Below are 19,127 nucleotides of genomic sequence, written 5' to 3'. Positions count from 1 at the left end.
CTCTTTGGGGTGGGAGCTTCTATATTTCTTGAAATTCTTCTCAGGTGTGCACTTGGAAGGGAACCAGCAAATGTGGGTCTGACTTCTGGTTCTCCCACAACCTAGCTTTTTGGCTTTGGGCAAATCCTCTCCTAACCTCATTTCTTCATCTGTAAAGTGGGGGTTGTGCCTATCTTGAAGAATGGTTTTAAGGATTAGAGATAATATATGCAAAAGCCCTCCAGCATATTAGCAGGCTCTCATACAGAAATAGCAATTTTACAAGTTATTATTCCCTATTCTCTGATGCAAGGAAGGTTCTATTCCTGCCTGGGGCATATCCATTGGGTCATTTCTTTTGGTTCCCCAGGCACTCTGAGGGTGTCATCTTCCCAACTTCCTAAGTTACCTTTCAGGGTTTGGATCCAGAACTGCCTCTCATGTGAGACCAGGCTGACCTGCTCAGCAAATGATCCTCCTGTGAACATTCTGAGAAGCAGGTTCAGCTTTCCTTAGCCACTTACTGCATTCTGCCTCTAGGACAGGCACTGGAACCACAGTCCACCACTTCTGTTAGGAAAGGAGCCCTCGGGCTCCTGGAACCAGTTCTGACACCAGGTCAGTGACTACACTCCCTGGCAGCACGTCTCATACTCAGTGTCTTCAGACAAACCGTGAACTCCTAGAGGAGAGAGACTGTGGCTCTTTCTTTCTGGCACTTGGGGCACCCTGTACCTCTTAACAGACTGACCGTATGCCCCCAGGAGGACACGGAGGATGTTCCTGGCACAGGAGGTGAAAATCTTTTTGGAGCAGAACCAAGGCCGTGCTGTGCCTCACTGATGCTGTCTGCTCCTGCTACTCTAACAGGCTGCAGAACCTTAGCCTCAGAGTTCCTCCTGCCAGTCCTATTCCATGTTGGAGAAACTCCCATCCTTCTGCCAACTTGGCATCTTATATCTATGGTGCCCCTCCACCACATTCTACCTTGGACTGTTGTATTTGGGTACCTGTCTGTGTCCTACTCAGCCTGTGAACACCTGGACTGCGCTGTGTTCCTCCTTTAAGGAATATCTTACACATACACAAGTGCGTCATCTGTTGTCTCACTTGATGCTCACAACAGAACTAGGAAGGGACTATCTATCTGCTGGAGACAGACATGGAGATTCAGAGTAGGGAAGTGATTTTCTAGCATCTTCTCAACAATAAAGATTTATTGCATGAATAAGACACAGCGGTAAAGAACCTGCCTGCCAATGCAGGAGACACAGAAGATGTGGGTTTGATCCCTAGGCCGTGAAGATCCCCTGGAGGAGGAAATGGCAACCCACTCCACTATTCCTGCCTTGGAAATCCCATGGACAGAGGAGTCTGGAGGGCTACAGTCCACGGGGTCGCAAAAGATTCAGACATGACTCAGCAACTAAACACCACCACCACCACAAAGATGAAAAATCTAGAAAATACCCCCTCCAGGCTCTTGAATGATCCAAGGCATTCAAGGGCACTCTTCTGCTATGATAACGAACTCACATGTGGTGCTATGAAGACTAAACAAGTTTGAGAAGTTGCTGCTAAGTGTCTCCATCTTAATGAAGGGCTTCTTCCTGGCCTTGGTCAGGGGGGACCCTGGGTCCCACATGTGGGACCTTATTGGGGTTCGGAAATGCACAGGATATAGTCACCACAATCCATGTGCTCACAGGCTAAGGAGGACACAGAGATGTACCCAAATGCCACAGTACTGGTGGAATCTGGTAAGGGTCATCAGGGAGGAAAGAGAAAGGGCTGAGTAACTCAGAGGAAAGAAAATGACTGATGAAGGTGAAGGGGCAGTGGAATCTCATGGGCAGGCAGAACCAACAGGGAAGAGTCAGACAAAGGTAGAGTGTGTGGGGGAGGAGACTATCAGGCAGGGGAATAATGGGCAAAGACTCATGAAATCGGAAAGGGTGATTAGGCCAGTGAGTCTGCCTGGAACACTGGGGTTTGAGAAGTTTCTGTTCAAAGGAAACTCACTGAGGAAATTCACTGTCCTTACCTCACTAAGCCTATTTCTTCATCTGTAAAATGAGGATGATAGCATCCATCTCATTGGGTGGTTTGAGGAAAAAGGAGATAATGAAAGCCCAATCTGGTGCCTGGCTATTAACAGGGAGCTATTCTTCTGTCACTACTGCTTGTGACTAGGGCTAAGTAGGCAAAGTTCTAGCCAAGCAGAAAGGATGAGGGCAGCCAGCCACAGAGGCAGGAGATGCAGAGCTGGTTAAAACTGCTCTGGCTTTTTCCAAATGGCAGCCCAAGACTGAGTGCTGAGCAGGGAGGTGGCAGTCGGGCAGAGTCTGGCCCCTAATTTGCCAGGAATCAGCAATTCACTGGTAGGATGAGAGAGTCAGGGGAGAGCGGAAAGTCCATCGGCTCTATACTTCTCCTGTACAGACAAGGACACCAAGCTAGGGAGGGACTTGGCCTAAGTCACACAGTGAGTTAAAGTTCCCTTGGTTTCCACTAAGGTGACTTCTTGAAAGATCTATAAGACATGTGTTGTGTGCCTCTGGATAAGCTGTACTTTCTAGGGGCGGAGTGGGGAACCAGTGAGCTGCATCTGGATGCCTCTCTGCAACCAGACGGTCTGGATCTACCACCCTGTCTCAAAGGTGTTCTAAGTTCTTCTCAGGTACTCAGCTTCTGAAAATCTAGGCTAATGGAAGTCCTAATGGTCAATTTCTCTCTCCCTGACCATACTGTCTACTCTCCCTGTATAAGGAGCAATTGGGGGAGGGTGTTAATAATTACCATAGATACTTCTTATACAGACCTTATGTGGTTTTGGTGTAAGGGCTTCATGGAGCTCATTTTGAGAAATGGGGCTCTAAACTATTAATATAAACCTCTCCTGGGCATTAAGACTCTCTGCTCTTGTTCTCTCCTCAGCAGAATTAGGGAACCAGATGTAATGGCCCCTCCACAGTACATAAATCCTCAGGTCTGCTGACCTCACTAGGGCATGAAAAGAGGATACAGGTCTTGGGCTTCAAAACATTCACCAGCTAATAACAAGTCTTCTCCTGAGTCCCCATCTTCCCAGGCGGGTAGCAAGGGGGATGCATTTTGGAGGGTTGAGACAGCACCTCCTACTGGAAACATGATATTCTGATGAACACCCAGAGTCTCCGTGCCAAGGGAACTGTCCTGGAGACGAGATGAGCAGGGTGCTAAGTGTCTGTGGATTTTCTGGAGACAGATGAAGTCTAATGAAGAGCCCAGAGACACATATGATGAACGATGCTGACCACCAGTCTCTGAAAATGAACTGTGTTCCAGCACTGCACTCAGTTCTCTTGGTGCATTAGTTCACTGAAGGCTGATCACAAACTTGTGAGGCAGGTATTATCATTACTTCTCTCATTTTACAGATGAGAAAAGTGATCCTCTCAAGGGTTAAGTAATTGCCTAGTCAGTCACATAGCTAGTAGGCAGCACCATGATTCAAAGTCAGGAATGTCTGAGATAACAGCTGAAGTTTTCTAACTTCTCTTGAGGAGAAGACAGTGACTACCTTTAGAGTACTAGAAATAAAATGGTTGATCCAGCGTAGTGTTTAACCGCTGACAGATGCATCAAAGGAAGTTTAGTGGGACCATGTCTCTTTTCCCTCTACATCATTACAGATCAGGTGGACCACACTATTACTCCTCATCTCTGAGGAAAGACCCCCGGGGACCTACCATCCATGCAGCTTGTAACTGAGGATCAGTGGCTCTGTACTGCTGCCCACCCCTTCCCCACCCTGATTTTCTCTGTCCTACTGTGTCATCGTCAAGATTGCTTCCCTTTGCCAGCCCCCATTCTCTAAGAGGAAGGGTGACCACCTGGAAACTGTCATGGTCCCTTCAGATACTAAGGTCTAGCCTCTAACAATTTGTAGCTGAGTCCTTGCTTCCATTAGCATCCAGCACCTGCCCTCATCCCAGTGAGCTAGGTCAAGAACCCAGCTCCCTGCCCTGGTTTCCTGCGGGGTATCGGGACATACTGGGCTGGGCTTAGAGACAAAGAAGCTCACAATGAACAATAAGAATTTGGGAGATGGGGCAAGAACATAGACGTGGAGGCAGAAAACCAAAGGGGATGAGAACAAGGAACTGAACAGTCCAATTTGGTGAGGATACAGGACACATACAAGGGCGATATTAGAAAGATCCGCTCTCTAGTCTGACAGCATACTGGCCAGGATGTTGTTAGTCTGGACTATACTATTAGTGGAGGTGCTAAGATTTCTAGAAATAGTATGAATGCTCGTGGGCAGAGGAAATGTGGCCAAAACCCTCATGGGGTCTGCTGAGAAAGAGTTCAGGACAGTCAATATCTGTTATTACTTTGGTCTCCTCACTCTAAAAATGGAGGCAATTAAGAGTAGTATATACCTTATAGAACTACGTAGACTCTAAGTAAACGGATGCCTGACACATGGTAAGAACTCAATAAATGTCTGGAATTATGATTCTTAGGTACCAAATGAAACTCTTAATGGTTGTCCTTAAACATGTTCCACCCCATTCTAGAAAACAGCAGAACCATCCACCCAACTGCCTAGGCCAAAACCTAAATGTTTTGGTTCCTAGTAACATTAATATTCATACTCCTTGGTTTTCTCCTACAAGAGGCATGAAAGAGTTTCAGAATTACATTATTAACATTACCACTGATAAATCTCTTAAGTAATGTTTAAGTTTGCTTTCCAGTTTGTGGTATTCTTATAATATACACCACTGAAGATGTATAGTCAGAGAACTATGCTCAGGTAACTTGAATTAACCCCTTTCTCTGAAGGTTGTATTATCAGCTTAGTTTCATTTGTTTCTGTTTCAATGTTTGTTTTTCCTCCACCTCAGTCCACTCAGCCCTCCCCTTCTCTGCAGCCACCACCCCACCTCTTCCCACCGGTCACATCTTCCCACCGGGACAACTGTAGGAATTTGGTCTGACTCCTGCCCTGTGAAAATCCTGAGTGACTTGCACAAAATGTAAATCAGATCCTGCCATTCCCTCTGATCAGAAGTCTTCAGATGTGTCACCACAGCCTACAAGGCCGGGAATGATCAGAGGCCTGACTCCTACCCAGCTTCATTTCACATCCTTCTTCATGCATGCTGGCCTCTTTGTTCTTCTAAGACCTAAACTATGTAACTTTAGTATCCTTCCACTTTCTGCTCTCTCTACAGAGAATAATTCTTTTCCCTTACATTTTTACATGTCTGGCTACTTCTTATCTTTAATACCATGGCTTATCAAGACCTTCCTTGACTGTTCCACTCAGCACCTCTTACTTGCTTCATTACTTTCTAGGACAACACTCTATTTCTTCACTGCCTTATTGCATATATTTGTTTACTTATTATCTGTCTCCTCAAGTAAAAATATAATCTCCATGAAGGTAAGGATCTTGTCTGGCCAACCAACTGCTTAAATCTCTTGTGTGGAATACTAACATAGTGCCTGACTCAGACCAAGTACTCAATAATAGACATTTACGGAATGAGACGTTTACTTTGGCCACCTGATGCAAAGAGCTGACTCATTTGAAAAAATCCTGATGATGGAAAACACTGAAGGTGGGAGAAGAAGGGGATGACAGAGGATGAGATGGTTGGATGGCATCACCGACTCAATGGACATGAGTTTGAGTAAACTCCAGGAGTTGGTGATGGACAGGGAGGCCTGGTGTGCTGCAGTCCATGGGGTTGCAAAGAGTCAGACATGACTAAGCAACTGAATTGAACTGAACAGAATGAGTGAAACTTGAGGTAATTCCTCTGATAGCCATGTGGGAGAGTATCTGAGAAATCTGAATTACTAAAAGACTTGTGAACTTCCTAATTAGAGACAAGAATGTGAAAGTGAAAGTCACTCAGTCGCGTCTGACTCTTTGTGACCCCGTGGACTATAGCCTGCCAGGCTCCTCTGTCCATGGAATTCTCCAGGCCAGAATACTGGAATGGGTAACCATTCCCTTCTCCAGGGATCTTCCCAACCGAGGGATCGAACACAGGTCTCCCATGTTGCAGGTAGATTCTTCACTGTCTGAGCCACCAGGGAAGCCCAGAGACAAGAACAGTCATACACAAAAGTTCATGCACCAAGATCCTCTGGGCTTCATGAAAGGCCAGTTTACTCATTCTTTACAGACATAATTCTAAAAAACTTGGTTGACTGGTTTTCTTACCTGTAGCTCATTTAAAACTGGAAACAGGAAGAGAAGGGAAGAATGAATGTTGTCAAAATTAGCCACTGACCATACACAAGAAATCCCAAAGTCAAGTATTTGTGGACCATCTAGCTTAGCGAAAGAGTCCCATCTTTCAAGGCCATCCTGCACAATGAAGTGCTTCAAGATGGGAATCACTACTATCATTATCAGCATCAGCAGAATGTGATTATTCTGATCATCGTAATTATTAGCAAGTGCCTAATACAGAGTAGGTGTCAATGAATTACACACAAGACATGTTTCAGAAAGTTCTCTATCAAAAAAGGATAAAGAAGGTTTAGTTCTTAAAGGGAGATTTGGTCATGTGGAAAAACTGATATTCATTTCTCACTGACTGGATAATTGAGACTTTGCTGTTTTTCCTTTCAATTGAACTCAACTTCCTCTTTCAGTTTCCTCATATTCTGAGACTAAATGATCAAACACACAATCTGACTGACTTATTCCGGGAGTTCTGGACTTGTGATTCATGGAAAGATTTCACGAGTTATGTGAACCTCCAGACGTAGTTTATGTGCTTCAATGATTTGTGCAATTCTATGCAAAATGCCGTGTGTTACAGTGACCTTTGCAGTTTTTCTAGGGAGATAGTCTACGGCTTTCATCAGTTTCTCCAAGGAGTCCCCGATGCCAGAGGGACTGAGAAGGCTTGACTTATTTCCTACTGGCCATTATCTCTCCAGATTCAAGAAGCATCACCAGCTTTGGGCTTAAAATTCTGTGACTTTGAAAGTTACTGTTTATCCCTCTGTTTCCATATCTGAACAATGAGGACACCAAAGCTGCTGGATTGTTGGAAGGGTTAAATAAGAAAACATATGAAAACACCAGAGTGCCTTAGCAGAGCCTCAATAAGTTAGCTGCCACCACCACACACATTGTCATTATGATGAAGAGTTCTAATGAGATATAGGTGAATCTCCCTCCTAATGAAACCTGTTTCAGGACCTAGTGATCAAAATTGAAATCAGAACTTCAAGTCCTGGCAGAACACAGCTTTATACAATGGAAAGACAGTGCTATTTTGTTTTTAATCTCTCTGATAGAGTCTTGGATTTTACATATTTCCACTTCTACAATCTTTTGTTAGGCTAATTCCTTCAGGGAATAATGGCCAATCTCTCTGAGAAGCCTTTCCTAAGTTTCCACAATGAAGAGATTAAAGACTTGTAACTTGAATCTTGGTTCCGCCTTTTATTGGTTCTGGTCCTTAACTAAGTAATTTTGATTTACTCATTTGCACAAGTGGGGCTAGTATTACCTAGCTTGTTGGGTTCTTGGGAACATTAAATGAGACAGTGCATATACACTGTTCACAGTGCCTGACACATAGTAAATACTCGGTAAGTGGTAGCTACTCATCATTATTATTAACATGCCATTAGCAAGTGCCTGACATATACAGTCATGGGGGTCAATCAATGCTAACATTTTCTTCCGTCCCATCTAGTCAGGCCAGCCCTGAACTCTTACCTGAAGCATGCTATGGTTCATCTGGAACTGCAGGATGGCCTCACAGAGGTTCCAAAACGTGTATTCTGGCCACAGAACAGGCTGGAACACCAGGCAGGAGTGGGAGGTCTGGGAAAGGTGGGGAAGGAAGAGAATTTGGTTTAGTGACGTGTCACTGGAACATATCGCTGGTCAGCTTCCAAAGGAGCAGCAGTCTGATCACGTCCAGAGATGAGGTGCCCAGGCATCCTGAGCTGCAGCTGCTGTTGCCAGCCCGGATCCACTCACTGATAGGGGGAAGGGTCATCTGAGGCAGTAAGATCACCTGCCTGTAGCAAGGCAGAACTAAAGCGAGGCGAGATCAACATTTCCACCAGGAGTTTTCTAAGAGCCAATTTTAGGACTATGAAATAACATCTGGATTATGTTATTGGCTCTTGGCCCTCAGAGGTCATCTGACAGACACAGTGTCTGATAAAAGTTAGCAATGAATAAACGGTAGCTGCCATTGTTATTTTTAAGTAGCAGAATATGGCACAATGGTTAAGAGCATGGGCTCTGGGGCCAGACTGCCTGGCTTTGAATTCTGGCTCCACCATTTACCATCTATTTGACCTGAGGCAAGTTACTTAACTTCTCTGGGTATATAAGAGTATCTTGTTTTATAAGGTACTATGAAAATTTAACAAGATAACATACATAAAACAAAGCACAGGGCTGAGTGAACTTTAAACAATCATCACTGATTTTGGAACATTCTTGATAGTCGCTGTTGATACCTTTAGAGGAAAGGAATTCAATGCCTAAAGGGGGATACGTTAGCTGTCAAAGAGCTCATTAAGCTAAACCAGTGTCACCTTCCCTGGAACTCCTACCAAGGTCTTAGGTCTTCTCTCTGGAATTTTATTTCTTTTCCAAAGTGACATTTTTCACATACTGGAAGGCTAGATTAGAGCTGCCTGTTATCTGCTCCTAAGGTTGTAATGACTTGTTCAGTTTGTCCTTGCTAACAATCTGTAAGTTTTAAGATAGTAGGGATTATTTCTAACTTGGTCACTGCCATATTCCCAGCACCAAGGAGGAACTCAATTTTTTTCCCCCCAAGATAATAAACTATCTTCCAGACCATCATCCTTCACTTATGCCTTAGAGGACATGAGTCTCAGATTCCTGGCCATCTTCTGGTTGGCCTCTTCTGCTAAATCCTCTAGTTCACCAGTGCAATCTCTTAAAACCCAATGCCCAGAAGTAAATTCTTCCAACATCATCTGACCAACAGAGTGGGCCATAAAACCATAAGCTGCACGTTACACTTCTTTAGTATAGCCAAAGACTAAAAGTATCTTCAGTAGCTGAATCTTGTTAGTTTGCTTTTGAGACCACGGGCCATTAAAATTTCTGGAATTTACCACGTGAATTGTTTCTAACTCATATCTCTCCCTCCAGCCTCTCCTTGAACAAGATTTCCTCCAGCCAAGTGCTACCCAGGGGCCAAGGGTACAGATGATGGAGATTCTCAAGCAAAGACAAACTTATTTGAGTATGAGCTTTCAGACGACAACCTACACTGGGATAACTGAGCTGAGAGGCAATGGCAGGCCCCAAAGAAAGAGTCTGCACATAGTTTATATCCCCTGTGGACTGTGCTTGTGTAAATGCAGCCCTTTATTCTGAAAGAAAAATCAGTAAATTCAAGGCAAGGTTCTAGCCTAGAGGTGCAGGTTACATGGCAGGTTACCAAGGCAGGAGCTTGTGCTCAGGACATAAGGCAGAAGCCCAGTTCTTGAACACAGGCACAAGTAAAGCTTCCACTACAGCAGGATAGCCTTGATTTTTCCTCTGGGCATTCCAGGCAGCAAGAACCACACAGACTGACAAAGCTAGAGGTGGATGAGGAAGGGATAACAAATGTTACCAGGCACAGCCTGGAGACAGCAATCTGGATTTTAGCTCCCCCTCCAATCTGTCCTGTGGATGCACCCACAGTTTTCAGTTCTGACACAAACAGGATAGTGGCTGGAAATGACCTACCTGCCAGAGGAGGAAGTCGCTGAGCCTCACTTCCCCAGAAGTCCGTATCAAGATGTCAGGGTGAGGAGAGTGGTTGGTATAGAGGCACTTATCGAGCAGAGACTCAGAGACATCGCTAAGGTGAGTGGGGAAGAGACAAAGATAAGCACATATCTATCTCCTCTTGAACTACTCTCATGATGAACTTCCTTACATAAAGTTTCCCAGTTTGTAAAACACCATCAAATACATTCCTTCTACCTGGCATGCAGAAGGCCCTCAATAAATGCTTGATAAATTAATGAATGACTTTAATCTTCACAACTACATAAGGTATTTCTATCCTTACTTTATAGATAAGGAAACTGAAGCTGAGAGAAGATGAAAATTTTGCCCATAGTCATTTAGTTGCAGGCCTAAAACAGATGCACCCATCAGAGCATGTGTTGTCTTTCATGTAAAACATCTTTTTTTAAAAAATGCATACACCAGGGACTTCCTGGGTGGTCCAATGACTAAGACTCTGTGCTCTCAATGCAGGGGCCCAGGTTTAATCGCTGGTCAGGGAACTAGATACTACATGCTGAAACTAAAGATCCCTCATGCCACAGCAAAGACCAAAGACCAAAGACCCCACATGCCACATATAAGACCCAGCAGAGCCAAATGTTAGGTTGGAACAAAAGTAATTGCAGTTTCGGACTGTGAATTTTAAATCATTATAACTAGGATCAAACACATTTTTATTAATCAAAATAGGAACCATTACAATCAACATATTTTTGCCAATGAGAAATAAGTTTGTTTATTCCTGTAGCATAAAAATCCATGCTTCAGGATTTGACAAATTCCTTGGAAAAGATTTTCTGCCTCCTGCTCGTTGTGGAAGCATTTTCCCTGCAAAAAGTTGTTGAAATGCTTGAACAAGTGGTAATTGGTTGGCGAGAGGTGAGGTGAATATGGCGGATGAGGCAAAACTTTGTAGCCCAAGTGGTTCAACTTTTGAAGCATTGGTTGTGTGATATGTGGTCGGGCATGGTTGTGGAGAAGAAATGGGCTCTTTCTATTGACCAATGCCGGTTGCAGGAGTTACAGTCATCAGTGCATCCCATCGATTTGCTGCGCATACTTCTCAGATGTAATGGTTCCACTGGGATTCAGAATGCTGTAGTGGGTCAGACACCACCAAACAGTGGCCATGACCTTTCTCTGGTGCAGGTCTGCCTTTGGGAAGTGCTCTGCCGCTTCTTCCTGGTCCAACCCCTGAGCTGGTTGTCACTGGCTGTCATATAAAATCATTTTTCGTTGCATGTCACAATCCAATTGAGAAATGTCTTCTTGTGGTTGGGCAGAATTAAGAGAAGATGACACTTCAAAACAATAATTTTTTAGTTTTCAGTCAGTACATGAGGCACCCACTTATCAAGCTTTTTCTCCTTTCCAACTTGCTTCAAATGTTGAATTACCACAGAATGGTTGATGTTGGGTTCTTTAGCAACTTCTCATGTAGTTTTAAGAGGATCAGCTTCGATGACTGTTCTTAATTGGTCGTTGTCAACTTCTGGTGGCCAGCCACTAAGCACCTCAGGTCAAGGCTCTCGTCTCCTTTGTGAAACTTTTTGCACCACTATTGCACTGTACATTTGTTAGCAGTTCCTGGGCCAAATGCATTGTGGATGTTGCCAGTTGTCTCCGCTGCTTTACAACCCATTTTGAACTCAAATTAAAAAATTGCTTAAATTTGCTTTTTGTCTAACATCATTTCTATAGTCTAAAATAAATATAAACAGCAAGTAATGTCGTTAGCAAAAAACCATAAAGCTAGAAATGTGCATTAAAATGATGTATAACATAACCACATTTATTTAAGAATATATTCCAAGAAAAAGAAAAAAAAAAGAATATATTCCAATATCAAACAACAAAGTTCAACAATGCAAAACTGCAATTTTTTTTTACTTTTGCCCCAACCTAATAAATAATATATATTTTTTAAAAAATAAATAAAATGCATATACCCTAGGACCTTGCAATTTGATTAAATACTATGCCACTGTTGTTAATAAAGATAAACCTAAGTGCACTGATTTGGAAAGATGTCTAAGACGTCACATTAAATGAAAAAAAGGAAGTTTCAGAAAAAGTGTGGAAAACACATACACAGAAACACTCACACCTGTGAATACATATAAACATAGATAAATGCAAACAAAATCTAAAAAGGCATACACCATACTATTAACAGTGATTATTTCTGTTAGGTTGGATAAGAAGGAAAGACTATCTCTTTTTACTTTATATACTTTGGCTATTGTTTGAATTTATTATAGATAAAAATTTTAAAACCTTAAATTTAAGTCATATGAACAGTGAAACACTGCAAAATATCCACTCAGGATATGAAAAACAGCAAAATGATCAGCCCTCTTATATTTGATAAGAGCTACTTTTCCAAGCAGACAGATACTCAGAAAGGAGATGGAATGAAGGAAGAATGGGGACTGGGAGTACTTATCTTAAGTTAAACTTTTCTGTCCAATGAAACAGGGTATTTGCAAGACTGGTGTCTGGTGGTTCTAGGAATGCTGTTTACCTATCCTACCAAGCACCAAGAGGCAGAATTTAGAATCTCCAAGTGGTAAGAGTTGCATCTCGGGAAGAGGTTAGAAGACAAAATTTCTTGGTGGGAACATTCTTCTGGGAGTATAGTCAAAAAAAGCAGAAAGGCTTCCCTGGTGGCTCAGGGGTGAAGAATCTGCCTGCCAACGCAGGAGACACGGGTTCGATCCCTGATCTGGGAAGATCCCACATGCCACGGAGCAACTAAGCCTGTGTCCCACAACTACTGAGCCTGTGCTCTAGAGCCCCTGTTCCACAACAAGAAAAGCCACCACAATGAGCAGCCCTCGCTCTCCAAAACTAGAGAAAAGCCTGTGCAGCAACAAAGAGCCAAAAACAAATAAATAAAAATTAAAAAAAATAAAAGGGCAGAGTGATCTGGGCTGAGTGTTCAGAACAAGGATTTACACTTACTAGTTGTGTGTCTTTGGGTAAGTTCATCTCTCAGTCATTGTTTTGCAAACCACAGCTTTATTTTCTATACCATCATATGAGAAATAATATTCACTTATGTCTGGGCAATAGGAAGGGCGCTGGTTCAGATTTCCCTGATAATCTGAGTCTTGTCCTTTTTAAAAAAATATTTCTTTATTTCTGGCTGTGCTGGGTGGGTCTTCACTGCTGCTCACGGGCTTTTTTTGGTTGTGGCAAGCGGGGGCTACTCTCTAGCTGCGGTGTGCAGGCGTCTCGCCGCAGTGGCTTCTGTTGGTGCAGAGGTTGGGCTCTAGGCATGCGGGCTTCAGTAGCTGCGGCACTTAGGCTCAGCGGTTTTGACATAGGGACTTAGCTGCCTTGGGCCGTGTGGGATCTTCCCCGACCAGGGATCAAACCTATGTCCCCTGCATTGGCAGGTGGATTCTTAACCACTGGACCGCCAGGGAAGCCCCCGAGTCTTGTCTTGACAGCATGATTTAATTCTCTAATTAAGAATGTGAAACATGGGAGCTCCCTGGTGGTCTGAAAGTGAAAGTCACTCAGTTGTGTCTGACTCTGTGATTCCATGGACTATACAATCCATGGAATTGTCCAGGCCAAAATACTGGAGTGGGTAGCCTTTCCCTTCTCCAGGGGATCTTCAGAACCAGAGATCGAACCCAGGTCTCCCACACTGCAGGCGGATTCTTTACCAACTGAGCCACAAGGGAAGCCCAAGAATACTGGAGTGCGTAGTCGATCCCTTCTCTAGCAGATCTTCCCAATCCAGGAATTGAACCGGGGTCTCCTGCATTGCGAGCGGATTCTTTACCAACTGAGCTATCAGGGAGGCCCCCCTGGTGGTCTAGTGGTTAGGATTCAGCCCTTTTACTGTTGTGGGCAGGGTTCAATCCCTGGTTGGGGAACTGAGATTCTGCACGCTGTATGGTGTGGCCAAAATTAAAAAAAAAAAAAAAAAAAGGCGAAATCTGTACAATCAACAGTTTTTCAGCTCTCTTTGTTTTTGAAATAGGCACATTTGTACTGTCTACTTATAGGTTACTGTGAGGGTCAACTCAAGTGAAATACAGATTTGAGTGTACCTTAGGAACTATAAAATGCTACTACATACATAAGAAGAATAAAGATTATTTCCAGACCTACCACCATGCTGGGGGACTTGGGATCCCCACATAACCCCTCTGAATTTCAAATGTGTCTGCAAAAAGCTTGTTCTGTCTAATGCATGCAGTGGGCAGAATTCTTTTCAAAAAGAAGAGAAATCTAAGGAGGTATAGACAAAAGTGACAAAATGAAAATATCTGTGCTTTGGCCAAGAAAAATCTACCAACTATATGGTATTAGCTGGCCACATGAAAAATTTTAAGAAATAATTTCTATTAAAGAAAAGTAAAATACCAGTTTTCACCTATAAAATTAGAATAGTTTACATTAAATAAAAATCTTGGCAAAAGTAAGGTTAAACAGACATATCCAGACCCAGATCCTGAGGAAACAATCCAAAATGCAGACAAGAATTAAGGCCACAGATTTCACTGTAGCCCTATTTGTAATAATGATAAATTAGAAACAGCCTATAGAACCAACAGCAAAATGATTAAGTAAATTAAAGCAAGATATATTCTGTAGCCATTAAAAATTATGATATGAAGAATTATCAAGGAGACTTCCCTGATGGTCCAGTGGTTAAGAGTCCACCTTCCAAAAAAAAAAAAAAATTCACCTTCCAATACAGGGGAGGAGGGTTCAATCCCTGGTCAGGGAACTAAGGTCCCACATGCCTCAAGGTTACTGAGCTCGTGAGCCACAACTACTGAACCAGTGTACCACAGGGAAAGATCCCACATGCTGCAACTAAGACTTGATATAGCCAAAAATAAATAAATAAATAAAGGGAAGAATTATTAAAAAACATGGGCCATGGAAGAGTGCTCATATTACAACATTATGCAAACAAAGCATGATTAAGGTTGTTTACAGTGTAATTTCTTTGGTTAAAAATATTTATGTCATTATTGGATTAGTGTTTTAAAAAGATGACTCTGGCTGAACTCCCAACCATAGCTGATCGCTTTTGTCAGCATCAGCTCTGTGCCTTGCACATCACATCCATTACTGTAGTACATGGCACCATGGATTATGTATTAGTGTACACAAACCAGATGTGAGCTGCGTGAGGGCAAGCCCTTATCCTGTTCTTCCAGGAGAGGACTTTGCCGGGACGCAGAAAGACTTGTTCGAATCAATCAATCAATGAACCATTGAAAACAGATCGCAGAAATAAATATACACTGGTTTTCCAAATATAAATACATCTAAAACGTATTTGACTATGTACCTTTTCAAACAACCTAGAACTCAAACACAAGTAACAGACATTGTCACAGCTTGCTAGAAAAGATCAACACAGTAGTTAAACACACACACATACATAAGCACACAAGAAGACTCAGAAGGAAATACTTAAAATCAAAAGTTTACCAGGCAGCTTCCCTGGTGGCTCAGGGGCAGGGAATCCGCCTACCAGTGCAGGAGACCCAGGTTCGGTCACGGAGTCGAGAAGATTCCACATGCCTCAGAGCAGCTAAGCTGGTGCGCTCCAACTACTGTACCTGTGCTGAAGAGCCCGGAACCACAACTAGTGAAGCCCGAGGGCTCCACCTCCGCCGCGAGAGAAGCCCACACACCACAACTAGAGGAAAGCCCGAGCAGCAACAAAGGCCCAGCACTGCCAGAAAAACAAACCCGTTACCAGGGTTGTTGCTGAGGGTCGAATCCTGAGAGATTTAATTTTTCATCTTTATATAGCTTGCAAATTTTCTCTAATGATTACCTCTGACTTTTATAAAAGTATACGTATATTGGGGGGAGGCTGTATTCTTTTTAAAAGAAGTATTTCTATTTGGGATAATGGAAAACTTCTGGAAATAGTTGTGATGATTACACAACACTGTGACTGTACTTTATGCCACTGAATTACAGTAAAAATGGTTAAAACAATAAAATTTATGTTATGCATGTATTTTTTTGTTGTTGTTATGCATGTCTTATCACAAAAAAAAGTAAAAACATTTTCTGGAAGGATACTGGTACAAATATTCCACAAGATAATGGCTCCTCCCTAATAAACTACTTATTTCACGATATGGCCAACCTAAAATAAAATCAATTAAAAACCTATAATGGAGATACGACATCAGCTTTGGGAAGGGAGGCCTGGCAACAATGAGTATCAACAAAACAGTGAATGGCCTGTAAGCGAGAATAAGAACGTGTCACTGTGTTCCCAGTACCATCTAGGAAACACAGACCCTTTTCTAGAAGGTACAACTCAGAAATGCGCCCTGTAATAACAACATAGTGCATTTCTCTAGCATTCAATTTATAAAGAAGATGGTGAAGAACATAGGCTTTGGAAGCAGATGCAACTGAGGTGGAGTTCAGGCTGTTCCACTAAGTTTATGTGACTTTAGGTTAGGCAGGGCAACTAACCTTTTTTTTTTTCTTTAATTTTTTGGCTGTGCCACATGGCATGCAGAATCTTTTTTTTTTGGCATGCAGAATCTTAATTCCCCATCAGGGATTGAGCCCACACCCGATGCAGTGGAAGCACAGTTGTAACCACTGGACTGCCAGGGAAGTCCCAACTAATCTTTTTAAACCTTAGTTAACTGGGCTTCCCAGGTGGCACAGTAGTAAAGAATGCCAATACAGGAGATGCAGGACACGTGGGTTCGATCCAGGAAGATTGCCTGGAGAAGGGAATGGCAACCCACTCCAGTATTCTTGCCTAGGAAATCCCATGGACAGAGGAGCCTGGAGGGCTACAGCCCACGGGGCTGCAAAGAGTCGGACATGACCGACCATGCACGCACCCATGCATATAACCAGCCTTAGGGCTTCTCTGGGGGCTCAATGGCAAAGAATCCTCTTGCCAGTGCAGGAAACACAGGTTCAGTCCCTGAGTCAGGAAGATCCCCTGGAGAAGGAAATGGCAACCCACTCCAGCATTCTTGCCCAGAGAATTCCCATAGACAGAGGAGCCTGGCGGGGTTCAGTCCATGAAGTCAGAGTCAGACACAACTTAGTGACTAAACAACATGAGTTGTCTTATAAAGTGGGACAAATAATAGTCACTACCTTAGGTGAAAATCAGATGAGACTATGCATGATAAACTCAGTCTTGTGCCTGCCTCATAAGATCTGATAACTATTAGATATTAATTTTTATTTTTATACTTTGCTATTGCTTATTTCAACTTTCCTATAAGGCAGTCAGTATACCACAGTGAAAGACAGCACAGGCTCTGGAGCCAGGCTGGAAACCCTAGTCAGTGATGTGAACTTGGTTATTTAACCTCATGCTGTGTTGTGCTTAGTCGCTCAGTCGTGTCTGAGTCTTTGCAACCCCATGGACTGTAGCCCGCCAGGCTCCTCTGTCCATGAGGATTCACCAGGCAAGAATACTGGAGTGGGTTGCCATGCCCTTCTCCAGGGAATCTTCCCAACCCAGGGTTCGAACCTAGGTCTCCCGCACTGTGGGCAGATTCTTTACCAACTGAGCCACCAAAGAAGCCCCATTTAACCTCATAGCGAGGTTCAATTTATAAAAACAGTATTTACCTCAAAGCGTCTAAGGATTATGAAGTATGTACGTGGACTGCTTATCAAATGCTGGCTGCAGAGAAAGCGATTAGTAAACACTAGCAATTATTATTAACACTATTGACTTAAGGGGAAGACAGAGGCCTGCAGAGTGTTAAGACCTGCTCCAGAGAGTTTATTAACTATCATTTATGCTCAACCTAATTCCTTCTTCTGTAATTTGAGACTCAAAAAACAATCTATTAATATGGCTGCTAGAAAAAAAAAAATATACCCTGGAAGAAAGGAAAATGAGGAGCTGGACAGTGGTAATGAGAGAACAGAAAAATTCCAGTTATGAGAAGAGTAGAGCCTGGCTGTAGTGAACTCACTGACTCTGTTATAAATATGGACTTGCCTAAAACTGAAGAAGGGAAAGAGCACTAGGCTGATCAGGCCCCAATCTGAGCTGAACATCAAGCTTCCTGAACTGGTGGTTTGAGACACAGCCTCCTTACCCGAGTAACCTGCCCAGCCCACGCCATGTCTGCATGACTAACCCACACAGGCAAGTTACTAAACCACGCAGGGTAGAGAAAATGGATATGAGAAAACTTGCCAGGCAAAAAGCAGGAAGTCAGTGGCTATGCAATGTGGGAGGAATACAAATCACTCTGTACTAGGAGGCGAGATCAGAGTTCTAGTCCCAGGCATGAAGGCATATTAAATCTGCTTACTAAATAGCTTCTTTTCTTTTTAGCACAAATATTTGCAAATGCGTAAAATGTTAACTATAAAGCACTAAGAATATAATGAACAACTACAGAATCATTCAAGAATCAGAAAGTTACCAGTAACTTGCATCTACTCATATATCCCTCGTCTACTTATATCTCATCTTCCTGCCCAGCCCCATGCTGCCAACTTAACCTGTACCTTCACTTTTTCCACTAATAGCTAATTTTCGATCCACATATTAACTGACCTCCACACTATTTGATACTGTTGTTCCCACCCCACCTGTGCTGATGAACACCTTCTTTACTTGGTCTCTGTAATAATGGCAGCTCTTTTGTTTCAACCTTTCTGGTTGTTCATTCTCTTTTTCCCTTAAGGCTCCTTTTCCTCTACCCAGCCAGTATTCCCCAAACTCCATCCAAGGCCTTCTCTTCTTCTCACTCTAGAATCTCCTTAGATTCCTTAGGCCCTCTCTTTGCATCAGTTACCCCAGCCCCACCCCTGCTCTCCACTGTAGACCTGCCACCTATGCTCAACAACTACAGGATATCCTAGCCCAGACTCCTGACCTTCTTCCTCAAACTGCATCCTCTCAGGGCTCTCAGCACAGTCAAGGGCACCACTGCCCTCCGTTGCGTAAGTCAAAGTCACCCATAACACCCACCTGGAGCCACCCTTAACACACCCTTTTCCCAGAGTCAGCCCACCAAGTCTTCTCGATTTGATCTGCTGCATTACTCTTGATGCACTCTGGTCTAGTTCACCATCACCACCATAATCTAAGCTCCCTTCCAAGTACGCTCTACTTGAATTATTCCCAACAGTATTTGTGCAACTAACAAGCTCCTCCCTCACATGACTGCCTCTTTCCCCAGCTATTACTTATCCTCCCACCCCCTTGGTAGGTCACTTATCATTCATTTCCTTTGGAGAGCCTTCCATACCAGGTCCATTCCTCTTAAGTATAAATTCTTACTGAACCACGCACCAATGCCTTTATCACGCTTATCATCAATATAATTTTATGCTGACTTGTATG

General features: G+C 43.2%; 1 protein-coding gene across 2 annotated transcripts in view; it reads right to left on the bottom strand.

Moving 5' to 3' along the window:
- The window catches only part of DHDDS (dehydrodolichyl diphosphate synthase subunit), a 34,231-nt gene that overhangs the window by 2,755 nt on the left and 12,349 nt on the right, over nt 1-19,127 (bottom strand). For both annotated transcript variants that reach the window (XM_061148288.1, XM_061148289.1), the window contains exons 7-8: nt 9,734-9,848; nt 7,724-7,831 (exon numbers count right to left, since the gene is read on the bottom strand). In XM_061148288.1, the coding sequence (XP_061004271.1) occupies nt 7,724-7,831; nt 9,734-9,848 (223 nt within the window). The remainder of the gene's footprint in view (nt 1-7,723; nt 7,832-9,733; nt 9,849-19,127) is intronic.

This window comes from Dama dama, chromosome 8 (assembly GCF_033118175.1).
Source record: "Dama dama isolate Ldn47 chromosome 8, ASM3311817v1, whole genome shotgun sequence".
NCBI lineage: Eukaryota > Metazoa > Chordata > Mammalia > Artiodactyla > Cervidae > Dama > Dama dama.
This window is presented reverse-complemented; position numbering and strand designations above follow the sequence as displayed.